At 39.7% G+C, this 26,973-nt stretch overlaps 1 protein-coding gene across 1 annotated transcript; it reads right to left on the bottom strand.

Moving 5' to 3' along the window:
- Positions 1–9,243: 9,243 nt before the first annotated feature.
- LOC109425348 (pyridoxal phosphate homeostasis protein) lies at positions 9,244–25,073 on the bottom strand. Its single transcript, XM_019700599.3, has 6 exons — positions 24,980–25,073; positions 24,698–24,835; positions 21,724–21,936; positions 21,491–21,644; positions 9,945–10,186; positions 9,244–9,674 (listed from the first exon to the last, which is right to left on the bottom strand). Exons 2-6 carry the CDS (start codon positions 24,788–24,790, stop codon positions 9,600–9,602), a joined length of 777 nt encoding a protein of 258 aa, XP_019556144.3. The 5' UTR covers positions 24,791–24,835; positions 24,980–25,073; the 3' UTR covers positions 9,244–9,599.
- Positions 25,074–26,973: the final 1,900 nt, after the last annotated feature.

Below are 26,973 nucleotides of genomic sequence, written 5' to 3'. Positions count from 1 at the left end.
GTGATTCCTTCCGTAGTGTCTCCTATGATTTTTTCTAGGAGTATTCCTGAGATTTTTCCCACCAATCCTTAATCCGGGCCCGCACATATTTAAGCGGAAACTCAATTCAATGATCAACTGACGTTTCGAGTGAGGGAAATATCAACCAGTTTTGCGAAACCAAAGTATTAAAGTTCCAAAGTGAACCGCTAAGAATGAGGCTTCTCAGGTCTGGGTACGTACATAAATACGAGTAACAAAAGCAGTGTATATGAGGTAATCAGGGAAATCCGTTCAAAAAAAAAGCCAAATCAGCGTGGAATTTTGACTACATTCAACATTTATTCGCCCATTTGGGCTCTAAGAGAGGCGACACATGACAGGGTACTTGCGCTTTACAGTGAATGATGCGGTGGCGGTAGGGTTTCGGCGTTACCGCGACACGTCGACTCGATTCGCGACTACGAACATTGATGAGCCGAGAAACACTCTTTCTTTCTACAGGGTTTCTCATATGCGTATGAGTGAGAAAAAAGCAAAAAATCTTCCCTCCTTCACTTTATCACAGAAAACCGCAAACAAAATCATCACCTTCGTAGTTCCCAATGACTAGCTTGAGCACATGCTGGGAGAACCTTCCACTATTGATGCATGCTTGATTCTTAAATCAGTTCGAAGTTGACGAAAGTTTCTTTTTACACCGATCCCTGACCATTCCGATGGTTGTTTGGTGGTCGGTATTGTTCTTCAGGTGGATGGCTGGGGGGGGGGGGAGGGGGATAGGGAAGGTCGTGCCCTTGACTTAATTCTGTAGGATTGAGGAGCTCTGACGGTTTCGTAGTGAACGAGGGCATTATACCTGGCCCTGACCGGTTTTTGGGTGAGTTGGTGGTAATAGAGGGGTTGCTGGGACCAAAACGCGTAGCTGATCTAGTCACGTGGCATTGATGGCCGTTTCCAAAATGACCGCGATTACTGAAATGGCTGTTCAGTATAAGGAAGCCTTACTTCTAATATGGCGTATAGAAGGCGTCGCGAAGACGTCGAATGCCTGGAGATTCTGATGTGAATCCGGTCTTCCGCGAAGTTCTGTCTGTGGATGGGATCGAAGGCTTTTGAATAGCGCTCTAACAAGCCCTAAAAGAAAAGCCTGTCCTCGGTCCTAATCCTAATATCACCTGAATTTTTTGGCAAAAGTACACATATGTGTGGACCGCGGTCGTTGCCAAATACTGTTGCGGTATAAACAAAATATTTTGACAGCTTTGTTAACCATCGTCGGTTTAGTATAGCGCGACTATTCTTCCAGGAGTTCCTCCGAGAATTCATCCGGGAGTGAGTTACTCTGGGAATTCTTCCAGGAGTTCCAATTCTTCAAGTTTTTCCTTCTGGAAACCATCCAGGAGTTCCTCCGGGACTTCTTTAACCTTCCGTAACTCGCGTGGTTGGCTACCTGCGTCAGCACCACGCAAATGCTGAGTAAAAAAGCGAGATTTTTTCAACGTGTTGTACAAAATACAACAGCGAGATCGCTCGAGGGTTAAGGAGCTTCTTTGGGAATTTTTTTATGAGTTCTTCCGAGAATTCCTCCAGGAGTTGCTCCGGGAATTCCTCCAGGAGTTGCTCCGGGAATTCCTCTGGGGAATTCTCCGGGAAATGTTACAAGAGTTCCTTCAAGCGGTCTTCTAGGAATTCATCCAGGGAATTTTCTAGTAGTTTTTTTCAGAAAATCTTCCCAAAAGTTCCTCCGTAAGTTCTTCCAGAAGTTCCTCCGGAAATTCTTCTAGTGATTCTTACGATAAGCCTTCCAGGAGTTCTTCCGGGAATTCATGCAAGAGTTCCTCTGGGAATTCCTCCAGGAGTTCCTCCGGGAAATCCTCCAGGAGTTCCTCCGGGAATTCCTCATGGAATTCATTCGAAAATTCCGTAAGAAGTTTCTCCTGGAGTTCTTCCAGGAGTTCCTTCGGTAATTCTTCCAGCAGTTCATCCGGGATTTTTTCCAGAAGTTTCTCCGGGAATTCTTCCAGCACTACCTCCGGGAATTCTTCCAGGAGTTTCTCAGGGATTTCATTCAGAAGTTCCTCCGGCAATTCTTCCATGAGTTCCTCCGCGAATTCTTCCAGGAGTTCCTCGGGGAATTCTTCTAGGATTTCCTCTGGGAATCCTTCCAGTGGCTCCTCCGGAATTTTTTAACAAGCGCCTCCGGGAATTTTTTTGTTTGTTCTTCCGGGAATTCCTCCAGGAGTTTCTGCAGGAATTCTTCCAGAAGTTCTTTCGGGAATTACTCCTGGGGTTCTTCCGGGAATTCCTCCAGAAATTGTCTCGATGTTGAGAGCAAGATTTTCTGTTTCTCGCTCACGCCCCGGGAGACATCCCACAGCGCGCTGCAGTGGTGCTCTGCATATGGGCAATGCCCCCATTGGGCATCTGCTGTGGGCATCGAAAAACACACTAATGGTAACCCTTTTTGCTGTTTTGTTTTGATTCTGCGTTCCGTTTCACCCCGTTCCACAAGCAGAATGACGTTTAAACCATTTTTAGTTTGAACGATGTGCCGGTAAGCGGGGGTCAACGCAGAATATCACCGAAAAAAGCCTATTAAAATAAATTATGACTAGTAAGCTCAGTTTGAGAACATCTGTAAACAATGTCATACTCAAGTGTAGTGAAACTGTTTTAGCAAAAGCCAGTGTGGAGATGCCTTTCTGGTAGAACGAACGCAGTTCTCTTTATAATCAAACAACCGAATTTGTGAGTATATCATGTTGTGCATTCTAACGAGTAGGGTATTGGTTCCCTTATTAAGCATGTAACTCCCATTTTCATCCTACGAAAAACAAAGGATTGCAGCGTTGTTTGTTTTGTTTCATATTTTTGTATTTTTTGTTAGGAGTGAGCACGCATGAAAACAAAAAGAACGGATTCAATCGGTGTCGCAATCGCTCGTTTTCGACTAGGATGAATATGGGAGCGTGAGATTACTGATGGCACACATACCCTATTCTAATAAATACAATGTTGTAGGCTTATAGCTGACTAAATACAAAATGAATCTGCTGTAAGAGTCAGCATGGTGCTGTTCGTTATGATCTCCCGTAACATCCACTGTGGTAAGGAGCTCTAGCCTGTTTACTTTTTAGGCATTTGACAGTGCCGTTAAGGATGATGTTTGAACTCATTGTGATTGAGCATTAGTGCCCTCTTCCTGGGTATTTTTTGCTGTTTCCCTGTTTGACCCTTTCCTACACTGTGGTGCATAATTGATCGGACAAACGCCGATTTCATACAAAATGGCCAAGTTTGAGATGCTGTAACTATGGTTTGGTCTGGTGGAATGAGCTCAATTTTTGACACGGAACTACGAATATGCTGAATTTTGTGAATACAAAGTATAAAATGTTTTCGTTCACAGGTCTGGGCGTGGCAAGGCGTTGAAAATATTGCAAAAGTGATCGGGCAGCGGTACCCCTTTGATTTACACGCGTGCCGCTGTCCGATCGCTTTTGCAATATTTTCAACGCCTTGCCACGCCCAGACCTGTGAACGAAAACATTTTATACTTTGTATACACAAAATTCAGCATATTCGTAGTTTCGTGTCAAAAATTGAACTCAATCCACCAAAGAAAACTATTGTTACAGCATCTCAAACTTGGCCATTTTGTATGAAAATCGGCGTTTGTCCGATCAAGTATGCACCACAGTGTACCTTAATCCTTCCTTCTTTCTCAAGTAGATGATGAAATAAGTTCTTATTATGGTGATGGCATATATGCCACAAATGGAGCATTACGTGGCTCTAAGAGTCAGTCTTCTGATACCAGGGCCAGTGGGCTCCTAAAGCTAGAACTATAAATTCGTCGGTATTCTGCATGTCCGTGCTGAGGGTGACAAGATTGATTCCCGGTCGGTCCAGGAATTTTTCGTAAAGGAAATTTCCTTGACTTGCTTGGGCATGGAGTATCTTCGTGTCTGTCACACGATATAACATGCAAAATGGTCATTGGCAGAGGAAGTATTCAGGTAATAACTATGTATGAAAGTGTTCATAGAACTGCTTTGTCCCAGTTGGGACGTTACGCCTAAAAGCAGAAGAATAAACCTGATACCATGCCTGATACCTCTTCTAGGCTAACGTCCAGCTTCTTCGGCTTAGCTTAGTCTTCTTGGTATAACTTCCTTTAGTAGTTAATAATCGAGATATTTCAATGAAAAACGATAATATTTGCATTCGTATACCTCACGTATGGTATGTCCAGAAAAGCAAGTCAATTTCGATTGGTACATCAACTCTGAGTCGTACAAACTTAGATGAGTTCGGCACACACCGATACCAGCGTGTGCTAAGAAAACAGCAATTTTGAAGATTTGGTGAAAAAGTTTTGCGTGTTCGGTATTATGGATGACATGAATATACGAAAAGAAAATAAAAAAGTAACTGTTGAAGATTTTCTCATATTTAATTTTTGAAAGTGTATTGAAATAAAACTTCAAAATTTGGTACAATTCCAATATAATTCACACAATGCTTTGTGAGAGCTTTCATGTCCATCAATTTCAGACGCATCATAAAAAAAGCAAAAATAATTGCGCATTCAAAAACCACAGTCAACTCTCACATCCGAACCGACCTATTTTGTTTCCGTTATTTTCATACCACCTATTCTCTCTAACACACGACCTACATCCGAAAATAGCAACCTCCAATTTCAAATTCAACCATCTCTGTCTCAAAGTCAACAGAACCATGCAGGTAGTATTAGAGTCTCTATTCTACTCTTAACATAATTCAATGCAGACGATGGCTTTCCAGAACTGTCCCATATATACATTTAAAACAACGAGATATGATTAAACACGACTCATCTTTTTCATCTACTTAATTTTTTGTTTCTTCCTAGAAATACAACCCAACTGGGACAGATCTCATCATAGTGCTTGATGAGTTATGAAGTGTACGTTTTTATGCCAACAATTCAATGTTTTCTCGAAACGGTTGAGAAAATATCCCACCAGAAAAGATCATCGGCTGGATTTGGGCTGATACCGCTGTGAAACCCTTTCGCTGTCAGCATGGTCTTGCTCTGTTACTCCACATATCACTACAAGGCTAAGGATGACCCTTATATCCATTGAACTATTTCATTTCCCTTCTAAGCGATGTATGGCGCAGACTCACTACAAAGTCATCAGGTTCAATCTTTCATTCAGAAGTAAACAAGTATTTTTTTTTTTTCGACTCGGCTTAGTCGAGGCCGGATGATCTTAACTGTCTTTTGGCGAAATGCGAACTCCCCGCTGAGACGGCAGTTCGCGTAATCATCACCACCATCGTCTCGGTTGAACTCGAAGATAAAATTAGAGCCGCCTAGTGGTGGAATTGAGATCGGCCTTTTGAGTTTTGGGAAATTATCACAAAACCGTAAAAATAGGTTTCAAGCGTACGAAAATTAGCGCTCTTCTCCATCGGAGTAATCAGGATCACAAGGGGAATGCATCTACGTCAGTTGCTGCTAGCAAAAGAATCCGAATTTTTCCGAGCACGAACCGTAACGAGGTGTGAAATTTTGATGCTGGATAAAAGCCGCCCCACAAACCGTCGAACGACCGTGAAACGATTTGGCAGCAATCGTGGTGCAGCAAAAGCACGCGAATTAATTCCGTCTGGTCCGGCAAATGAGATAAATTTTCCGAAATTCCGCCCTAAGCCCATCTGTTCAAGCTGCACACACCCAGCATCTGTACGTGGGCACACGTTCGTTCGAACACAAGAACGAAACTCGACAATTCGGTGCCATTTTCCGACCGTGTGTACGTAAAAGTATATTCGACGGTTGTGTTGTTTTTCAAATATTTCTGCGAGGCCGAGACGAGAAGTATTATTTTTGACCACCGCCGAGCAATCTTATTCAATCATGCCGCACAGCAGCCCTCGCAGTTTGGCGCTGTAAATGAGTCATCCAGAAATTTTGTTTTATTGAATAATATTTCCATAGTTACGGTCAGGTTACGGTAATCCTACTTTTCAAAATAATATATTGGCTCAACATTAACAAAACAGAAAAAAAATGTGTGTGTGTAAAATTAGTATTAAAACAATTAATTGAGGGGCCCAGAATCAAAGGGGTGTAAGTGATCATGTTCTTGGTTTTGAGCTGAGGATTTTTTTTAAGATTGTTTCTACAATTATAAGAAAAATTACAAAAAATCAGAAAAAAATGGGTTGATTTTGAAACTCCATACATTTTGTATGGGATGAAAAATTGGTCAAAAACTTTAAACCTCATTTACTCGAAAGTGGGGTTTTGTCACTTACACCCCTTTGCTTCTAACCCCCTCAATTGTTAGTTATGCCAATGTACTATCGTTTGTTGATTCCAAAATACAATGAATGAATCTTTATTCATTTCATCTTCGACTAAGTCGTTCAGATTACTTTCTTAAAAACCAAACACTGAAAACTTTAGCTTGCTTTAGCAATACACACACATTCAAATTACATCGTATGATACAATCTTGGAAGTGAGCATTATATAAAAAGCATAACAAAAACAAGCATTGAGATTTACATTTCCGGCAAAACAAGCAACTAGTTTATTGCATTTCTAATTGATTGAACGTTAGATTTGATGGTCTCCAAGTTGTTACAGCAGACTTTATAAATTCACGGCACCTTAGGGGCTGTCCATAAACCACGTTTCACCCCCCCCCCCCCCCCGCGTGGTCATTAGTCCATACAACATTTTTTATTTGTCCATACAAAATGATCATTGGCCAATCCGGCGTCTGTCGGCGTGGGCATCAAGAATGATGATAATGGAAGCCATAACCAATGAAAAATAGCACATACAAAGGCAAAATATTAGTTAATTTTGAAGGCGAAAAATTGAATTTTTGGTGTAAACAAACGATTTTCTCCTCATCTCGCCTAGCGCCTCTACAATTGGGGGTCATTCGAATTCTTCTATAGGGAAATATACGTCAAAACAACACACAGGAGGCGCTGCGGTGGTGCTGCTGGAGTAAAATTCTGGGTGGCTGGAGGAATACGTAGATTAATTTCTAGAGGAATTCCGCGAGGAAATTCTGGGAGGTATCATTGGAGGAATTCCTAGAGTAATCCCTCGAGGAGTTCCTGGAGGAATCCCTGGAGGAATTCCTTGAGAAATCTCTGCAGGCATTCCTGGCGAAATTCCTTGAGGAATCTCTAGAGGCATTCCTGGAGGAATTTTTGGAGCAATACTTGGAGGAATTCCTGGAATAACCTTGAAGGAATTTAGAGAGGAATTCCTGGAAAATCCCTGAAGGAATGCCTGCAGAATTCCTTGAGGAATCTCTAGAGGCATTCCTGGAGGAATTTTTGGTGAAATACTTGGAGGAATTCTTGGAATAATCTATTTCTAGATGAATTCCTGGAGGAATCCCTGAAGGAATTTCTGGAGGAATTCCTGGATGAAGCCCTGAAGGAACTTTGGAGAAACTCCTGAAAGAGTCGCTGGATGGATTCCTAGAAGAATCCCTGGAAAACTTCACGGAGAAATTCTTGGAGGCTCTACATTGCTATCATTCCATTTGAACCTCAAGATGTAAAAAGTTCACATTTCTCTAAAAGAACCATGCTATCCCCTCAGCCTAAATAGAAGGAAACTAAGAATCTACTTTGTTTCAAAAGCAACTAAAGAATTCACATGTTCAACAGTGATGAAGTTCACTGTCTGTCTTCCACCTTCGCTTATTCAGTTGTGTCCCACTTGACTCCCGTCGAGCCCCACCTCCAATATGGTATCGGATGGCTTGATATAGTCGCTGTGAGTGTTTTCCTAACTTACTATCCAGTTTATCGCTAAAATACCCACTTCCGTAAATACTATTTAGTTTAGAAAATAAATCAACAATGATATTTCATTTCGGCCTTACTGACTTGATTGATTGCTATTCGAGGATGCTCTCTACGTGTGATTACAGATAATGTATAAAGTTTTCCAAAGATACATTTTGCTCCGGCTACAGGAAAAACAATGATTTAGTTAGATTAGATTATTATTATTACTTTATTATAGAGATGTTCAGCCCTAGGCTGGTTAATCTCTTATTAAATTAGATAAAATTATTAGAGGAAGACAGAATCGATTAACAGACATCGATCAAGTTATTTAGGCCCTGGCAGATACGTATTTCGACCTCGACTGTAAGGTCATCTTCAGTGTCTTGTCAAGTACAAGACACTGAAGACGACCTTACAATTGAGGTCGAAATACGTATCTGTCAAAGGATGCAAATTCTTAGTGGAATTCAAAGGAACAGTACGATTTTCTTTTACTTAATGATGATCATATTCTATTTTGCCAGTTATCAAATTATTTCAGCAAATATCAATACAATATGGTGATCTAGTGTGATCGGATTTCCCTGTCAGAGAGAGCAGTTAGAATTTGGGTTAAGTTTGTTACGCCACTCGTCATAAGTCACCACGAAAAAGATCACGTTACGGCTTTCGTAAACGATTGAGCATCTTTGAAACCCCATCAATACATGAATTTCTGCAGCACCTAGAATATAGGTTCTCTATTTGGCAAACTTTTACACCCGGAACAGGTGGTCCGTAGTGCTATTTAAAGCCAGCAACTTTACGGCCAATCTTGGCCAGATCAAAATTCCATACCTTGTGACCTTCACAGGCCGAAAAAAAAAAACAAAATTCAAAATTTCATTATCATTCAAATCACTTGGAGTGTCAATGGATAGTGAGTATCCTTTTGAAAGGCTATACGGAAACAAAAGGAAATCGAGTTAAATAATGTTTCTTTTAATTCCAACTACTTAAGTGTTTGGCTTCTATGATAGATGCCTATTTCGACCTGAACTCTGCCTGTTTCAGGGTCTTGTACTTGACTCGACGAGGAAGCTATTAAGGTACACCGGGGCAAGTTGAAACGGGTGGGGCAAGATGAAACAGCGGGTTAACATGATGTTTTCTAATGATGATAAACAATTCGAATGCCATAACACATAGTTTTTGATTCAAACAATCTTTTAGTGAAGGATAAATTTCCAAATTTTATTGAAATCTATTTCAAAACTTCGCGTTTCATCTTGCCCCGGTGTACCTTAAATCGAAACAGTTTGAATAAATTCAATACGCTAGATGCGACTCTCCCCGTTAATCTGGACCCAGGACCATTGTACACAGTTACATTCATGTTAAAGATTCACTAAGTTCTCATTATTGGTAAGAAGAAAACGACGCGTAATAAAAACAATACAATTTAACAACTGACGCAAAACGTGAATTTTATTTTTAATGCTAACTCAATGTCCCATTCATCAACCGAACGCAAACGAAAACTACAGCACAACGTATGGTGTGCCACCCTCACTTCAATTCTACTTTCGATCTACAAAAATAACAAACAGAATTCCATCGTACACCTCGACACTATCACCGGTTCTCATTTCGATGAAAATCGGCAAGTCGGTTCAACATCTGTGTGACTAAACAATTGCGCGTTTTGCCTCTGCTCCCCGACTACTCCAACTCCTCTCCTTCTCGGTTCCGATCAGCAGCGCGTGGGTTGTAGTTGTGGTGAGTAACGGTAGGTACGGTTGAGGCTCGAAAAATTCCTATGCTTCGTTTTTCTTCGCTCGGGCTCCAAAAATAGAACTGCCTACGCGTACAATTGTGCTACCATATTCAATCTGCGAGGGAGAAGAAACAAAAAAAAAACGCAAACAAATGTGAAAGGTATGGTCATTGCCGGATTTGAATCCCCTGCAGACTTGGATTCCAGGTTCGGACCTCAGTAAGCAAATTTCGAAAATTCAAAAAGTTCAAAGCCTTCTTTGCCGAGTCTCGGTAATTGGATTTGCGTAAAACTATGATCAAGTATAGTTCACCGACACCGATCGAATGAAAAAATCAAAATCACAGCTTACCAAGGTCGTCAATCGAGTTTTTGGTTTACGTACCGCCTGAACGAAGTCATCCGACATTCCCATCGAGACCTGTAGGTCGGCGGAATCCCGTTCAAAGGCACTGCAAATGTCCTGGTGGCACTTCATCAGTTCGATGAAGTCCGGATTAGGCCCAGTGAAGTAGTCGTGCCCGAAGCGACCGATCGTCATCACACCGTGGCACTTCAGGTTGGGGCATTGCTCCGTCACGAAACGGTAGAGGTTCGTGGCTTCGGCCGGTTGAGTTCCATTTTTCTCTGCGGAAGGGGAGAGAATTTCAATAAATTTTATAAGTTGGGTTGAATGAATACTGTTATAGAGAAAAGTCATTTGGCAGAGGGTTTGCATCAGGCAGTCGAATAAGGGACTATTCATAAGTCACGTAGACCTTTTGGGGGGGAGGGGGGGGGGGGGTGGCAGGTGGGTGTCTGACCAAACTCTACGCTTCATACAAATTCCATATTTTTTGTATGAACGAAAGTCTACGAGGGGGAGGGAAGGGAACTGAGATGAACAAAATTTGGTCTACTTGGTTTATGAACAGCTCCTAAATGGCTTTTGATGGACAGCTGCAATCGTCAATAGTGTTGTCTAGATAAATTATGAAGATTGATATATTTATCGCAAGTTACGTTTCAAACCATCAAAAAGTGGCAATTTTTCTAAGGTCAGGTTTCTAAAATTTGAAATTTGGGTTTCGAGGGAATTTGAGAGGTTTCATTAAATCCTTCTGAAATCCATTTAAAATACTTTCTGAGACCACCCTAAGACGCCATGGTTCTTATCCTATAGATCCTTCTGAGACCTTCTTTTGTTCTCCTAGTTTAAATGTCTTTCAGACCCGTTGCCATTAATACAGTCATTTGTAAATTATCCTTTTAATCATACTGGTATACCTAAAGCGAAACAGCACCGGTATATGTACAATTAACACATTTTTGTGTACGACTGGATCATTGTCAAATGTACACATTTACTTTTCTAGCTATAGCCCTGGCATGGGAGCAAATCTCACAATTATTTTTTCACTGGACATCATCACTTGCTCGATCTGGAATCGATCAGTGCAAAATAATTGTAAATTTGTTGCGGTCAGTTACAGGCACGGAACTTCGGACGCTCTTTATAGCAAACTCGGATTAGGTGGAGAATGATGTATCAGGTGTCGACGCCAACAGGAAGCACATCTTGGAGGATGTACGAACAGTTGAGAAACTCGATCTACCACCGCAATCGTTGCGATATCTAGAGCTAGCGGATAAGTACGAGTATCTGCGGGGTCTTCCGGTGGCAAGCTACGACAGCACGGTGCCGCGTATTGTAATTGGCGTAGACAACGCCAATTTACAGGTAACGCTCAAGAAAAGGAAAGGGAAGAAGTTTGAGCCAGTTGCCACCAAAACTAGGCTTGGATGGACGATATACGGGAACGTTGAAGGATTTGGCGAGCCATCTCATCTGCTTCTGCACATTTGCGCCCGGTCAGCTGACGAAGAACTTAATGAAAAGGTTAAAGAGTTCTCCTCGATCGAAAGTGTCGGCGTCGCAGTTGCAACGAGGATCGAAGCAGAGGACGAACGAAGGGCTCGTGCGATTATGGAGGAAACGACCATCCGCACGTCATCTGAAAGATTCCAGACTGGTCTCTTATGGAGGAATGACTACGTCAAGTTCCCGGACAGCCGGGCTATGGCAAGCATCGTCTTAAGTGTTTGGAACGGCGACTTAGTAAGAACCCCGGGTTGTACAACCACGTTAAGCAGCAAATCAAAGATTACCAACGCAAAGGATATGCACACGAGTTAACCGAGAAGGAGTCGAATAACAGCGATCGTCGACGGGTATGGTATTTGCCCTTAGGGGTTGTGACAAACCCGAACAAACCAGGCAAGGTACGGATCGTTTGGGATGCCGGAGCTAAAATTGAAGGGATTTCGTTAAACTCTATGCTGATGAAGGGTCCAGACATGACGGCGTCGCTCTCAACTAACAGTGCTGTATCGTTTCCAGCAACGACAAATCGTCATAGCAGGTGACATCAGGGAAATGTTTTACCAGATCCAAATTCGTCCACAAGATCGTCAAGCTCAAAGATTTTCATGGCGAGATGAACCTGGTGAAACATGCAAGGAATACGTCATGGACGTGTCAACCTTCGGGTCAACCTCCTCACCTTCGTCGGCCCAATACATCAAGAACATGAACGCTGAAGAGTGGAGCGAACAGCAAAGAGTTTCACAATCGGCAAAGGATCGGAGAGTGAAAGGGTGCTGGGAATGAGTTGGACACCGAAGGAGGACACTTTCACTTTCGCTGTGAATTTTTGGAGCGACATCCAATCGTTGATCAGTGGGACGAGCGTGCCAACAAAAAGGCAAGTTCTGCGGGTCGTCAAGAGTATTTTCGACCCTCTAGGATTAGCCGCGGTGTTCGTAATCCACGGAAAGTGCTTGGTGCAAGACATTTGGCGGACCAAAATTGGTTGGGATTGGGATGATCCAAGTCTCGAGAAACTCCACGAAAGTTGGCGTCGATGGATTCAAGTTCTTCAACAGCTACCTCAACTGCCCATAATCGCATAGTTGACGTAAGCGCCACTCTAGTTTTCAGTACACTTTTGAAATTTTAACAATGATTAATGAAAAGTTTATGTTTTTTTTTCACGTTGATACCTAGCTGGTGATTAGATCTTGTGCTCTATTAAATAAAACTGGTCAAAACTATGCACATTTGATAGATATTAGCTTGTGAGTGCTGGCATTGTCAATGGTGGTTATGTCAACTATGCGATTATGGGCAGTCAACTCGAACTACCACGATGCTATTTTCCATATTACAGTGTCAGAAATCTTCGCGGTCTACAGCTTCATGTGTTTGTGGATGCCAGCGAGACGGCCTACTCTTGCGTCGCTTACTTCCGGATTGAGGATCAAAAAAGGGGATTCCGATGCATGCTTGTTTCGTCCAAGACAAAGGTAGCTGCGCTTAAACCGCTATCCATACTGCGTTTGGAGCTCCAGGCGGCGGTCATCGGTACACGGTTGATGAAGTCTATCCAGCAGAACCACACGCTGCCTGTCTGCCGACGGGTTATTTGGAGCGATTCAAGGACCGCCCTGTCATGGATCCAATCAGATCAACGAAATTACCGGCAGTTTGTTGCGTTTCGAATAACCGAGATCTTAGACGAGACCAAATTGGGAGAATGGAGATGGGTTCCATCGCTCCTCCACGTCGCTGACGTAGTGACAAAATGGGGAAACGGACCAGTCATTCGCGAGAACAGCCGATGGTTCTGTGGACCAGAGTTCCTCTGCAAAGAAGAATCGGAGTGGCCTAAACAGGAACTTCCGGAAGCAGATACGGCGGAAGAACAACGACTAGTGCACGCGCACCACCGAGCGGCAGAGGAACCACTCGTCGAATTCAAGGGGTTTTCCAGTCTTCAACGTTTGATTAGAACTGTAGCCTCCGTGCGTCGTTTCAAAGCCGTTGCTAGAAGAAGATTTGTTTCAGAAGTGCCTGCATCTGCGATATTGTCTCGTCAAGAGATTCAGGAAGCGGAGTTTACGCTATGGCGTTGGGTTCAGATGGGAGTTTACTCTGACGAACAACATACACTTTGTGTCAATCAGCAGCTAGAGATCCATGAGCGTGGAAAGTTTGGAAAAAACAGTCTACTACGCAAACTTTCTTGCTTCATCGACGAGGCAGAGGTTTTACGATTGGATGGACGTATGCTGCTAAATTTCCTGTTATTCTGCTAAAAAAGCATCTCTTTACCAGATTGCTCGTTTCAACGTACCATCAGCGATTCTCACACGGAAATGGCCAATCCGTGCTCAACGAAATACGCCAAAAATTCTACATCTCAAATCTTCGTATCATCGTTCAACAGGTTGCAAAACAGTATGCTTGGTGCACTATCTATAAAGCTAGCCCACGATTTCCTAAGATGGCTCCGCTTCCAGAAGCTCGGGTAACTCCTCACGTCCGCGCATTCACGTACATTGGCGTGGATTACTGCGGGCCATTCTCGCTACGAGTTCGGAGGTACGAGGTGAAGAGATGGGTGATGCTGGTGACGTGCCTTTTAGTACGAGCCGTGCACCTAGAAGTGGTGGGAAGCATATCAACGGAGGCGTGCAAGATGGCCATTCGAAGGTTTATAGCCAGGCGTGGAGCACCACAGGAAATATATAGCGACCAAGGGACCAAGTTCGTCGGCGCAAGCAGAGTGCTGAAAGAGGAGATAACCAGCATCAACAAAGACCTAGCTGGAACGTTCACGAACGCCGACACGCAATGGCATTTCAACCCGCCTGCTACCCCATACATGGGCATGGGAGCGTCTTGTGAGGTCGGTAAAGACTGCACTGAGGACCATTTTATCCGAAAGAAAGCCGGACGAAGAAACATTCTCCATCTAGTCCGAATTTGCTACAAAGAGCGTCCGAAGTTACGTGCCCGTAACTGACCGCAACAATTGTAATGGAAAATCATGGAAGCGTAGAGAGACATTTCTTTTTAAGGGTAGTAAAATAATCAAATAACAACATTTTTTTTCACGTCCTTTTTTGGCAGCTACCAGTTTGATCTAAACTATTTACACATATCTTGCGATCTAAACCATTCCGAAGGTTATTGTCTTCGGCAAAGTAATTCAGAAGAAAGAAAATTTTATCAAAGAAAATCTTAACTTCAAGATGTGTTAACTATGCGATGCTACGTAGCTTTCAGTATTACCTGAGTATGTTATATCTCCTTTGGGATTCCTTCGGCAATTTATTCCCGTTTTTTTTCGGTAATTCCTTTGGAAATCCCTTCAGAAACTTCTGCGGATTTTTTTTTTCGAGAATTTATTTGGCAATGCTTGAGAAATTTGTTCAGAATTTTTTTTGGGTTTTTGTAATGCTCAGGCATTTCCTTTGAAAAGTTGTTCATTTAATTGCTGTAGGAAACCCCTTTCCGAATTTTATGTGGCAATAGATCCTGCATCGAATTCCTGCAGAAATTTCTCAACAGATTGAAAAAAGGTTTTACTAGCAGTCTCTTCAGAAGGTTTATTAAAGATTCCTCCAGTTATTTCGGCAATAATTCCCTACGAGATACTTGCAGGAAGTTCCGGAATCCCGAAATTTATCTATCGATTGCTTCAAACATACAGATTTTTTTTTACAGAAATGCATTCTAAAACTTTTATTTGAGATTTTGGAGAGATTCTTTCGGAAGTTTCTTTTTACATTTCTCCAAGACTCTTTTCAGGAATTCCTCTGGGGATTCCCTAACGCATATCTTTAAAAATTTCTTTAGACAACTCTGAAGAGATTCTTCTAGAAGCACCTCCAGAAGAGTTTAAAAAATCCTTAGATAATTCTACCTGAAGTTGCATTATGAGCTCTTGCGATTTATTAAGACCTTTCTTCCAGGGATTCTTCCGGAGACCGTACAAAATTACCTTCAAGTATTCTTTGGAATTACTGCAGAGCATTCTCCAGTTTGCCAGGCATTCCTACAGAGGGTTTATACTACTTTCTTTGGTGATTCCTAAAGAAATTCGTCCAGATTTGTTTTAAATATCTACAGCTACTTTTTTCCAAAAAATCCTCTGAGGATTATTTCAGAAAATGCTCCAGGGATTTTGGTTTACTAATACCTTTCAGATATTCTTTCAAGATTTCCTCCAGAAGTATGTCCTTCAGATTTTTTTTTGCAATTTCTGCACGGATTCTTGCATTTATTTTCTCAAGGATTCCTCCAGAAATTTCTCCGCAGTTCAATTCAGAAGTTCCTCAAGAGTGTTCTCTTGTCAGAAACTCTTCCAGGAATTTTTCTTTCAAGTGCTCCAAAAACTTCATATAAATTCCTTCTATGAATTCCACCAGAGCCATTTCAGAAATTGTTTCGAAAAATTTTGTTCAAGAATCTCTTAAGGAAATATTCAAAAATTTCTACTTTAGAACTCCTGAGGTCATTCCAGAGATTCGATTAGAAATTCCTTCAAGTGACCCTTGAACACAGAAAACAGTCATCTAAGTCCAATCTGATTTTTTTTTATTTTTTATTCTTCAATCACTTAATCCAATTCACAGCTCTTTTACCACCAGGACACTGCATGAGCGATTCCAATTTGCACTTACATTTTTGTACAGTACCTAAATGTATTCTATTCTTATTCTACTATATCGAACTGGTTGCCTTTGCGGTGCTGTCACTTTTCTACCGTGTCCATGGTAGAATGATGACCACGAGGATGTTCCTTTTCCAGTCCGATTGGGGGTCCATTATGAGTTGCTCTGAAAGAGTCATGTGCAAGCCGGTCTCGGGAGAAAGAGCAACTGACGATAAATTGCAAGTGCCGGGGCTGGGATCGAACACATGACTTATGAAGTGAACGTGTAGCCACTACGCTACGGGCCCCGACAATCAATCTGAATTTTGTGTGAGGAATATTTCATCAAAAAAGTGACAATAGCGTGGCACTGAAATTAATTAATTTACCATAATAATTTAATTCACCACTTTAAATGTTTCAATTCACCACTGACTGTGGTAATATGGTGTTTGGCGGCGTTAGTGTTGTCATCTAAGGATTCAAATCCTTACACAACTTCCTGAATGAAATTTGTTCTAGCCTGGATGTCTGTTCTCTGAGCCTTGAAGAATCACTTCAGTATATTTAAGTAATTTCATAAAGAACTTCCGTAAAAGTCCGTGGAGCAATATCTCCAAGAATTGCTGGAGGAATCTTCGAATGAATCCCAGGAGTTATTTCCAAATGATCCGCAATAGAAATTCTAAAATAAGCTTCCTCGAAATTTCTTCAGTATTTCCTGATGAAGTTCTCTAAGGGATTCCTGGAGGAAATCCCAATAAATAAAAAACGGGGGAAATCCCATGTTAACATTCATGAATAAATCGGTTAACTACTGAAGAAGACAAAGGAAAAAAATCTGAAAAAATCGTTGAAGAAATTTGTGGATAAATCTTCTATCCAATTCCCAGGAGGTATTCTAAAAAATTAACCCTGCAGGCAGGGACGTACATAGAAAAGGCGGTAAGGAAGTGGTTTTCAAAAAGCGATGGGGCGCCTAGTATGTATATGAAACTGTGCCAATGGAAGGGGTGTAACCCCTCAAAACCACTGCCTTGAACTTGGGCTTGCCTATGGGAATATCTGAGAGAACCCCAGGGAAATTCCTAAAGAAATTCTAAGAGTTGCTGAAAAAAATCCTGCAAAAACCCATTAGGAAACTCTTGGTGGAATTCCTTTTAGAGTTTGTTAATAAACATTTTGATAAATTCCTGGAGAAATCCCTTACCAAAATTCATGGAGGTAATTCTGGAAGAATACCTGGAAGAAACCCTTAAACCCTTAAACTTTTGTAAAATTTCTCATGAGATTTTTGTATCAGTTTCTAAGAATTATTTCTGAAGAAATATCTGAACTTCTTTATGAATCCGAGTGAAAGTTCAATATCTCGAGATTTCAAATACGAACAAAAAAATAATAATTTGCAAATCGGTCAACTACTTTTTGAAATATCATGATCACCGTAACGGCATTAAAAAAAACACAATTTCAAGATAATCGCGTTTGAAGTTTCGAGCTTTGCCATCTCATTATGGAGGTACACGTTACAATGAGCAGCAACTATCGTTCCAGTACTCCAACCTTTATGAAATTTGTATTGTGTAGCTAGCAAACCTTCCGATTATGCAATAAAAAAGTTTAAGTTTTCATCACACTCAAGTTATGTGAGCCCTAAAAGAAATGCAAAAAAGTAATCTAAGGAATTACCCAGTCAACACACGATCGCATATGATGTTGAATAGGATGCTAAAGTGGAGGCGATATGCGTACACTTTACACGCGGTTGAATGGAAGCAGGTGCGTATATGGCCTCCACTCCAGCATCCTATTCAACATCATTTTCAACTTTGTGTTGGCTGGGTAACGATTGTATTACCATAGGATTTTTTTTTTAATTATTGCCGAAAAACCCCATAGGAATTGCTGTATCAATCCCCATACAAGTTTTTCCCAAGGAAACACCAAAGAACATTCCTAATGCATTGCTAGAGAAATTCTCGCTGATTTTTTTTTTCTAGGAAATTGCCGAAGATATTCCCAAAAGAGTTGCAAGAAACCAAAAAGCCATAGCAGAAAAAATTCTTAAAAATATTTTTTCCTATACAATCTTCCTTAATAATAAGTTCTTTTGTTCTCTTCGTCTACACTAAGTCAAAGTACAGTGTGCGTGCGGTAATTTTGCACTAACCTTCAAACAGGAATATTTATTTCATCAAAGGGTTGCAATAAAAATATAAATCCCATATCATCAAATGCACCATATTTCTAGTGAACTGTGAAAAATATAAAACCATTAATAATAAAAAAAAACGTGGTGGTATGAGAAAATATTTTCAGATCCTATGTTTTACACTAGCGCGCCCAATAACAGCTCGGGTTCTACTATTTGTTGTGTAAATAAGACGAAATCAGTAAAATGTGATATGTAAAAGCCCGATAATGATACACGAGACGTAATGATACAGATATGCTTCAAAAATTATAACTTAAATAATTTTGACGTGTTGATTTTAACACATTATCGAATAGCATCAATAAAAACTGGTTGTTTTTTCGATATACTAAGTCTAGGGTACAACTTTTTTTTAGCAAGAATCGGATCACTTCAACAAAGATGTTCCGCATAGAATTCCCTATAATACTAAAAATAAAGGTTTTTGAACGCTTCCAGTGCTATCTAGTGGCAGAAAACTAAAACTATGCCATTCCTGCACATATTTGTACCAGTTTTACCATATAAACTTCAGACTAGTCGAGTGATACCTAAGACCTTATCAATTCAGCTCAAATTTGTGTAGTAGCTTATGGGAGTCTAAAACAGCAAATTGAGGTGGTCAGACTTAGGATATTTTAGTTTTAAATTTTCTCATAAATGTTTGAGCAGCCCTAGTAGAATAACATTGCTCAAATTAGAATTTCCGACTTCTTCCAGTTATTTCTCCGCTATCTTCCATTCCAGCGATGAAGTTTTTGTAGGTAACAAGCCTATGGAATCCCCCAACTACACTGAAAAAATCAGTTTCGTAGCGTTCTTGACAGCTGAGAAAATGCAGGTAGTATGCAGCTGCTCCATATATTTATACCCAAGTTGTTCGCATTTTCGTCTTCTAGAAACCTCTTTTTCAAATTTATGGGATATTTTTTGAACGGCACACATAACGATGATACCATTGGAGCTCCTCGTACAAAAAACTATTCTAGTTTTACCTAAAATAACACAATTGTTGACCACAATATAGAGAACAACACTAAAACGGACTTGCAGCGGTTCTCAGGATCGTTCAAAAAAGGTTATCGATATTAGGACCACTTTTTTTCTTCCTAAATCATTGAAATAATCACAATTGTTCGCGAAAAAATCATTTAGTATAGATCTATTGTCGAATTATTTTTAAAACGTGTTTTATCATTACGATATGATTTAGTGCAAAAATATCGCACGCACCCTGTAGTGTATAGAATAGTTGTGAAATATGTTCAGGGTTTTCTATCTCCAAACTCGGTGAGGCTTTTCATTTCAGTTTTTCTGTCATATCTCCACAATATAGTCAAGTTCAGAAGAGTGTAGAATTAGCAACTAGTTAAAATACACAAAAATAAAAACAAAATTTGGCAAATGTTTACTTAACAAATGCAGTTTACAGAAAACAATCTGTAAAATATTTTTTTTTATATTTTTGCGGTTTCTATAACCTGTTCTGCCGTGAATCGCAAGTCAGTCCCATATGTAAAAAGTAAGCATTGAGAAAATGGCCTCTGAAGTTTTCAAATTCGATTTCTATGTGAAACTCTAAAAAATCGCCATGAATTGAAAACTTCTGCGATCATCATGAAACTTTTACATATTGTTTCAAACGTGAAAACGTAACAGTGAAAAATATAAAACTGGCTAAAATAGTGTTAAGTTTTGTACTGGAGGGAGCACAAGTTCGTAATGGGACTGACTTGCGATTACATTTCATTATGGGACAATCTGACTTGGTGTTGTTTTTCAATTTTACTGAACAAACTATATATTTTTTTGCACGCAGCTGAAAGATCATCCGAAGAAAGCTCGAAAACGGCCATTAACTCATTTTTAACCAAAATGCAGATAGGATTGACTTGCGATTCACGGCAGTGTTACGAATAAAATTAAATGGAAATCTCAATTGAATTGCCAGATTAATTCCTCAACAATATACGGAGGAATGTCCCACGAAATATGTAAAGGAATTCCAAAAGGAATAATTCCAGAATTCCAAACGGAATTCTTGGAAGAAACAAGGAAAGAGTTCCTAGGTAAATCATGGAAAGAGTTCCGAAGAAATTCCGGAAGTAGCTTCTGAAATAATTCCCGAAGAAATTCCAGGAAGAATGCCGACAAGAGTTTTCAAAGGAATCCCGGAAGCAGTTCCCGAAGAAATCCACGAAGGAGTTCTATTGGAAGAATCCTGGAGAAGTTTTTGGAGAAATAATGAATGAAGTTCTTGCAGGATTCCTGGGAGGATCTCAGAAAGAATTCCTAAAGAAATCCCAGAAAGAGCTCCGGGAGCTCTGGGAAGGAATCCCAGAAAGAATTTTTGAGAGGGTTTCTGTAAGAATCCTGGAAGAAATTCATGAAGTGTTCCCCTAGAGAACTTCTGGAGGAATTCTGGAAGAAATCTCGGGTTAAATTACATGAATTCTCAGGTATATTGTCCAAGGATACCATGGAAGTGAAAAAAAATCTACAGACAATCAAAAAAATATTAGGAGAACATGTAGGAGAATCTAGGATGGAATTCTAGAAGGGCTTCCAAAGCTCTTTAAGAAATCCCGAATGAAATCCCTTGAAGTCCCAAGAGTAATCTCTGGAAAAAATCAGGAAGGAGTTCCAGGAGGAATCTCAGAAAGGATGCTAGAGGGAACTTCTGAAGGAATCCCAAAAACAATCTCAGATGTAGCTCCCTGAGGAATCACAGAAGGAAATATTAGAGGAATCTAGAAGAAATTTTGAAGAAAGTTGGGAACTCAAGAAATCGCAGAAGGAATTCCGTATAAATCCCAGTAAAATTCTCTGGAAGAATCTTGGCTGTATCCTGGCGAATGCTCTCGAAGGAATTCCAGACGGAACCTCTTTAGAATTCTCAGGAGAAACTCCTGAAAGGAATTCAGATGGAACATGTGAAGGAATCCTAAAAAACGGAAGAATCTCATCAAGAACTACCTGGGAGTTTCATTCTAAAGGAGTCCTGGAACAATTTTGTAGAAAAACCGCAAAGGATTTCTTGGAGATTTGCGGATGGAATTCCTGCGGAATTCCAGAAGAACCACCTTAAGGGGTGCCATCGTGCCGTCATCAAGTCATGAATCAGCACACTTTCCCAGGCACGCGAACCACTCATGAAATGCTGGATTTTGTTTATGTCCGAATCGCCACGAAATGTCAAAGACTTAGAAATGTTCAGTATCGTTTTGTTTTTCAAAAGGCGAAATTTCAGCTTACCATCTTCTCCGCTGGTGTTGATTTGAATGAGAACATTCAGCTGTTGGCTCTCCGGCTTCTCGGCCTTAACTTTTTCCCAGGCTTTGTTCAAACCTTCCGCCAGTTTTGCGTTGTGAACTGTCTGAATCATGTACAGATTGGGAAGGTTGACGATCTAGAACAGAAGCGAAGTGTTCCAAAGATTAAAAAGCCATTAATCCAATTCATAGATTGGGATATATTGGGATCCGTACCTTATTGATCTTATTGCTCTGCAGGTGCCCGATAAAGTGCCACCGGATGTCTTTGCATTGGTCCAAAATGCGCGGATCGTTCGCCTTTTCGATCAATTCTTGGACGTAGTTTTCACCAAAGTCACGCTGCCCAATGGAGTACCCATCGAGGATCAGCTCGACCGGTTTGGTTTTGCTTACCGCCACCAGTTGCGGTTTGGGCGCTTTGATTGTCTGAAAAGGGGAAATGGTTAGAACTTTGACATACACGGTCAGAAAATTAACTCATTTTTTAGCTAAATAATGGGACAGCTTGATAATACCAAGAATATTATACGGCTTTAACTGGTGGGATTTTTGCACTTGGACCGGCCCTATCGCTGGAAATGCAATTTACTCAATTTTTGGGCTGTTCCATTTTTGATTGATTGATTTGTCTTTATTTCAGAGACTTTCAGCCCTTGGCTGGTTCGTCTCTTAATCAGTTTTGTATGAATCTTGCTCGGTAACTTTTTCTAAGCGTGTAGGTGTTTTATAATTTAGTTTTACATCACAATCAACATCAAGTATTACATTTATCAACATAAAACAAGGTGTTCTGTGTGTAGTTACAAAATAATTTGATAAAGAGCAGTTAATTTTTTTCAACTGCATGTCAGAAATACTTTTTTTGCAATCTAAGTCTTCTTCGAATGAGATAAATTAGCAAATCATGTGGAATTTAAAATCAGTCATATGCTAATACGCCAGGGAGCCGTAGGTACAAATGAATAAAAAGCGCTCGTCTAACGAATTGAAAGTCGTTCGATTCCAACCGGAAGACGATTATCTAATTTTGCAACCTAAAATTTAATCCATCGATCAAGTGTTTTTGTTTTGAGCTTAGACAAGTATTGTGCATCTGTATGGTTAAATTTGAAATTCAAACTTCACAAAGCTTATTTAGTCATTTTGATTTTCTACAGGATTTTTTAATAGAAGTTTGATTATGAAATCTACGTTTTTTCGGTGAAACAAGTATTTAATTACTGTGACTATAACATTGATTGCAACTTTGAATTCCCTACGTGACAAATTGCGCTGTGTTACTAGATCTTACTTGTTGATTTATAGATTAGGCAGAGATATGCAACATTGTTGTCTCAAAAATGCATTTTATTGCAGTAGGTATATACCTATAGGGTAAGAAATCAAAATTTGAACTAGTCAAAATGTAATCTTAATTTGAAATATTTTGAAATTCATTGAAATGACGTACTTTTTGGGCAAATATTGTCCCGAAAAAGATGTAAAACAGTTTTCCGTAATATAATCTGATAACATAAGCTTTGAAAGCATTGAATAAGCGTTTTTGCCATCGAAAATAAGCAGTTGAAAAATCACTGTGATTTCACCTATTTCCCCCCAGAGAAAGCCCATTTTCGGTGCACCCATACAGCTCATGCATTGCATCACACGCAATAAGTGAATACGTCAAATGAAAGCTTATTTATCGTAGAATCGACCAACCGAATAATATTCCGCATTATTTGTCATAAAATTATCAAATTTAAGTGATTCTTACTTGGAGAATGTTATCTTAAGTTGAACCATTTGTAATCTAAATTTGAACTAGTAAACGGGGGTGAGCTTCTAGTGTTGGCCTGTAGATTGCGCTAGTGGTTGCTTTGTTTACTCTTGGGGGATGAAAAATTCCAAATTTAGTTTCCAAATTCCTAAAGAATTTCGAACATTCTGAGTTGAGATTCCACTGCCTAATGAAAAATAGGTATGAGAATTAGCAGATTCATATGATTTTTAATTGTTTAGCATGGAATTGGCTGTTTTGTGAGTTGTTCGAGCTGCTGCCGCCAGTAGTTAAGATTAAAATTGGTTCAAATTATGATTACGATGGTTCAAATTAAGATTAAAATCATTGTTGATGAAAAATCGAATATTTCAATGAAATCGGTGCAAATACAAACTTTTTACCATTTAACAGAAAGCTTATACCCGTGGTTTTCATGTAGGGTGGGGCGGGGCAAGATGGGTCGCGGGGCAAGATGGGTCAATGCCATTTTCAGGCGCATTACTCATGTTTTGATTATGTTAATAATTTTGTTAGATGACCAGCGTGAATATACAAAAGTTTAGGGCATTTATTGAAAAATTATTAACTCTCATTGGAAATAAAAAAATAAAATTGTTTTTAGCCATTTTTCTTATGCGGTACATTCCATATATTCTCCATATAAACGGCCGCGGGGCAAGATGGGTCACCTTCAATTTTGAACATATTTTTGGAGCATTCAAAAGTTATTTATTTTTTGTTACAAGACTATCTCATAAATGACTTCAATCAAGCGGAATGAACGCTCAAAATTATAACATAAAATTATGATATTTTTTTAGCGAAAACATCGATTTTCAAGTCGTCTTAGGATCACTCATATCGTAAAGTTTTTTATATTCCAAATAAATTTATAAAATGTTTACTAGTAGCTCTTATTTACTCAGTATGGATATGGAGCATATATGAATGCGGAACAAATCTTATATTTTGACGTTTTTCGTTGAGAAAATGTGAATTATTTAAAAGGTGACCCATCTTGCCCCGCACTTCTTTCACGGCGCAAAATCAATCACTTTTTAAAACTGCTTGTATAACATCATATTTTGTATTTAATGAACTTTATATCGACTTTTAGCATAGCTAACTAGTGTATTAAAGAGTAGCGGACGAATAAAAACCAATACGATTTGTATTTACAAAGTTATGGTGATCCATCCTTAGGTGACCCATCTTGCCCCGCCCCACCCTACATACGATTTTGCCGTAGTAAATTATTTCCATGTGGGAGAAAAAATCACTTAAAATTTGCACTGCTTCAGAAAGCCGCAATTTGGTTCAAAGTTTGATTACCTACCCTATTTATAGAACAACGTTTAAATATTTATATTTCGGATTCTCGTTGGATCGCACTATCCAACTTGAAAAACTAACTGATGAACTTACCGCGGATCGTTTGGCGAAAGCCTCGTCGATTTTGGCCAGCGTCTGCTGGATTCCCAATTTTACGTCCACCTCACCCATTACGCGTCGAATCATGTACTGAGCAGGAAACGGCAAACCAACCAAAGACTGAAAAGAAATCTGCACCCACCCGCAGGTTGTGAAACAAGAAGGTAATTCAAAAATAAACACTTTTAGGCGAATTCTGTCGTGTAATTGTTTGGAAAACGGATCAGGAAGCTTGTGAATGGCGAGATGATAGCACAGCACAGTGATGAAACTTACGGAAATCTCTTATCAGCCGGCTGGATGTAGATAGGACTGGACTAGTAATTGTCAACAACAATAATAAAAACACCATGGAAACAAGACAGGGCATTCTTATTGGAATGTGATCACTTCGCACGTAGAGTTTTTAAATTAATCACTCTGTGCAATAGTCGGTTGAATGGAAATCTTGCGTAAAACATTCTTTGCAGGAGAACTGCATGCAAGATTGCATGCTAATAGTTATTTCCTGTTGGAATCTTATAGGGTTTATTTTATAATAAGAATAGGTCTTTACAAGGGATATTTTCTCATCTCAAATAACATTTATTGGCTTTCTTGGTGAATCTAATACTACTACTAGAAACGGCGGATAGAATCGCTAGAGTGCGACGAGAATTAATAGGGTCTGGGACCATTTGGGCAGGAGTACCTATTTTGGACGCTTGCTGCTATAACTCTCAATTTTTAACCAATCGACTTCATTTTTTCACATGTTAGATGCTGTACGTATCACACCGTGTCCCAAAAATCAAGTGAGTTGGTTAAAGTTAGTTATAGCTGCAAGTCACAGTTAGCAAGTGCCAAAAATAGGTGCCCCTGCTCAAATAGTCCCAGACCCTATAAGTTGACATTAACAGAGGGCCATTATTGAACATAACTCAACATGAATCACAATACTTGGTAAGAATCTCTGAACAAATAGTTCAGATGGGTAGAACCTTAAGCAAAGACGAACAACATAGGGTCTTGTACCATTTGAGCAGGTGCACCTGTTTTGGGCAATTGCCGCTATAACTAAGTCAATTTCAAACCTATTGATATGAGTTTTTGTATAGAGTTAGATAGTGTACGTGCCTAACTTCATACAAAAATTCAAATCAATTCGTTTGAAATTGACTTAGTTATAGCGGCAAGTGCCCAAAATAGTCGGTTTCATGGAAAACTTCCTAGAGAATTTATTTACAGTATTTCTTGCATATTTCTTAAGGAATAGCTACACTTATATTTTTGGGATTTTCCTTGGTAATTGCGTAGCTCTTTCGAAAGTTCCATCGGTAAAGTTTTTCGGTTTCAGGGAAAATCCGGAATTTAATGCCCGTTATTTGCTGTAAAGGGATTTCTTAGAATATTCTCAGAAAAAGTGCTAAGGGAATTTTTTGAAGCAATTCCCAAACAAATTATGCAAGAAATTCCAGAACAACTGTTTATAGAAGTTGGCGAACAAATGCTCAAGATTAATTATAAAGAAATTCCCAAAGAAGTAATTCAAACATTCAGAAAAACTACAACCTACTTAAAATTTTGTGGTGAAAATCTAGTTGAGATTTCTGATAAACTTTTCAGTGATAGATAATCCGAGATATGACCAAATGCAATATTAAATATTAAATTTGTATATTTTGTTTAAACCAAATACCTTATATGATCCATTCCATCTGCGATGACCATACAAGATAATAACGGGCCACATAATTGCTGTAAGAGAATGATGACACTTTCATAAATCGTCCCCACCGTCCACTGCAGCATCCAAAACTGGAATCAGATTTTGCATCTCTCATAACGAGATCATTCACAGCTATAAGCGATGTTTACTTGTGGCATGCTTACTACAGCAGGTTCAGTGCCATTTCCCAGTTAATGACCGAGAGATTAAAGGTGTGACATGTTCTGTTTTTGACAGGGCAGTTGAGAAATTGCTGTTTTTGTTTTAGGATGAGGATATTGTCCCCTATGATGCCTACTTATGAACTCATGGCAATACATAGTGTTGTATTTAAATGTGTTGTTGAAGGTATAAGTTGTTGTTCACAAAATATCAACGTAAATTTGTGATCATCTAACATTTCGTAAACTCTAAGCGTTTCCAATTTTTCAATCAAATGACAAAGAAGTTTATACTTACTTGATACTTGATGGGCTATAACTCGTAGTGGTGAGTATACGCCAAATGAAGCAATCTTCTCCACTGGTCATGGTCCTGGGCCAATCGCTTCTAGTAGTTCTAA

This window comes from Aedes albopictus, chromosome 1, assembly GCF_035046485.1.
Source record: "Aedes albopictus strain Foshan chromosome 1, AalbF5, whole genome shotgun sequence".
Lineage (NCBI taxonomy): Eukaryota > Metazoa > Arthropoda > Insecta > Diptera > Culicidae > Aedes > Aedes albopictus.
The sequence above is the reverse complement of the archived record's forward strand: the minus strand, read 5'-3'. Positions and strand labels throughout refer to the sequence as shown.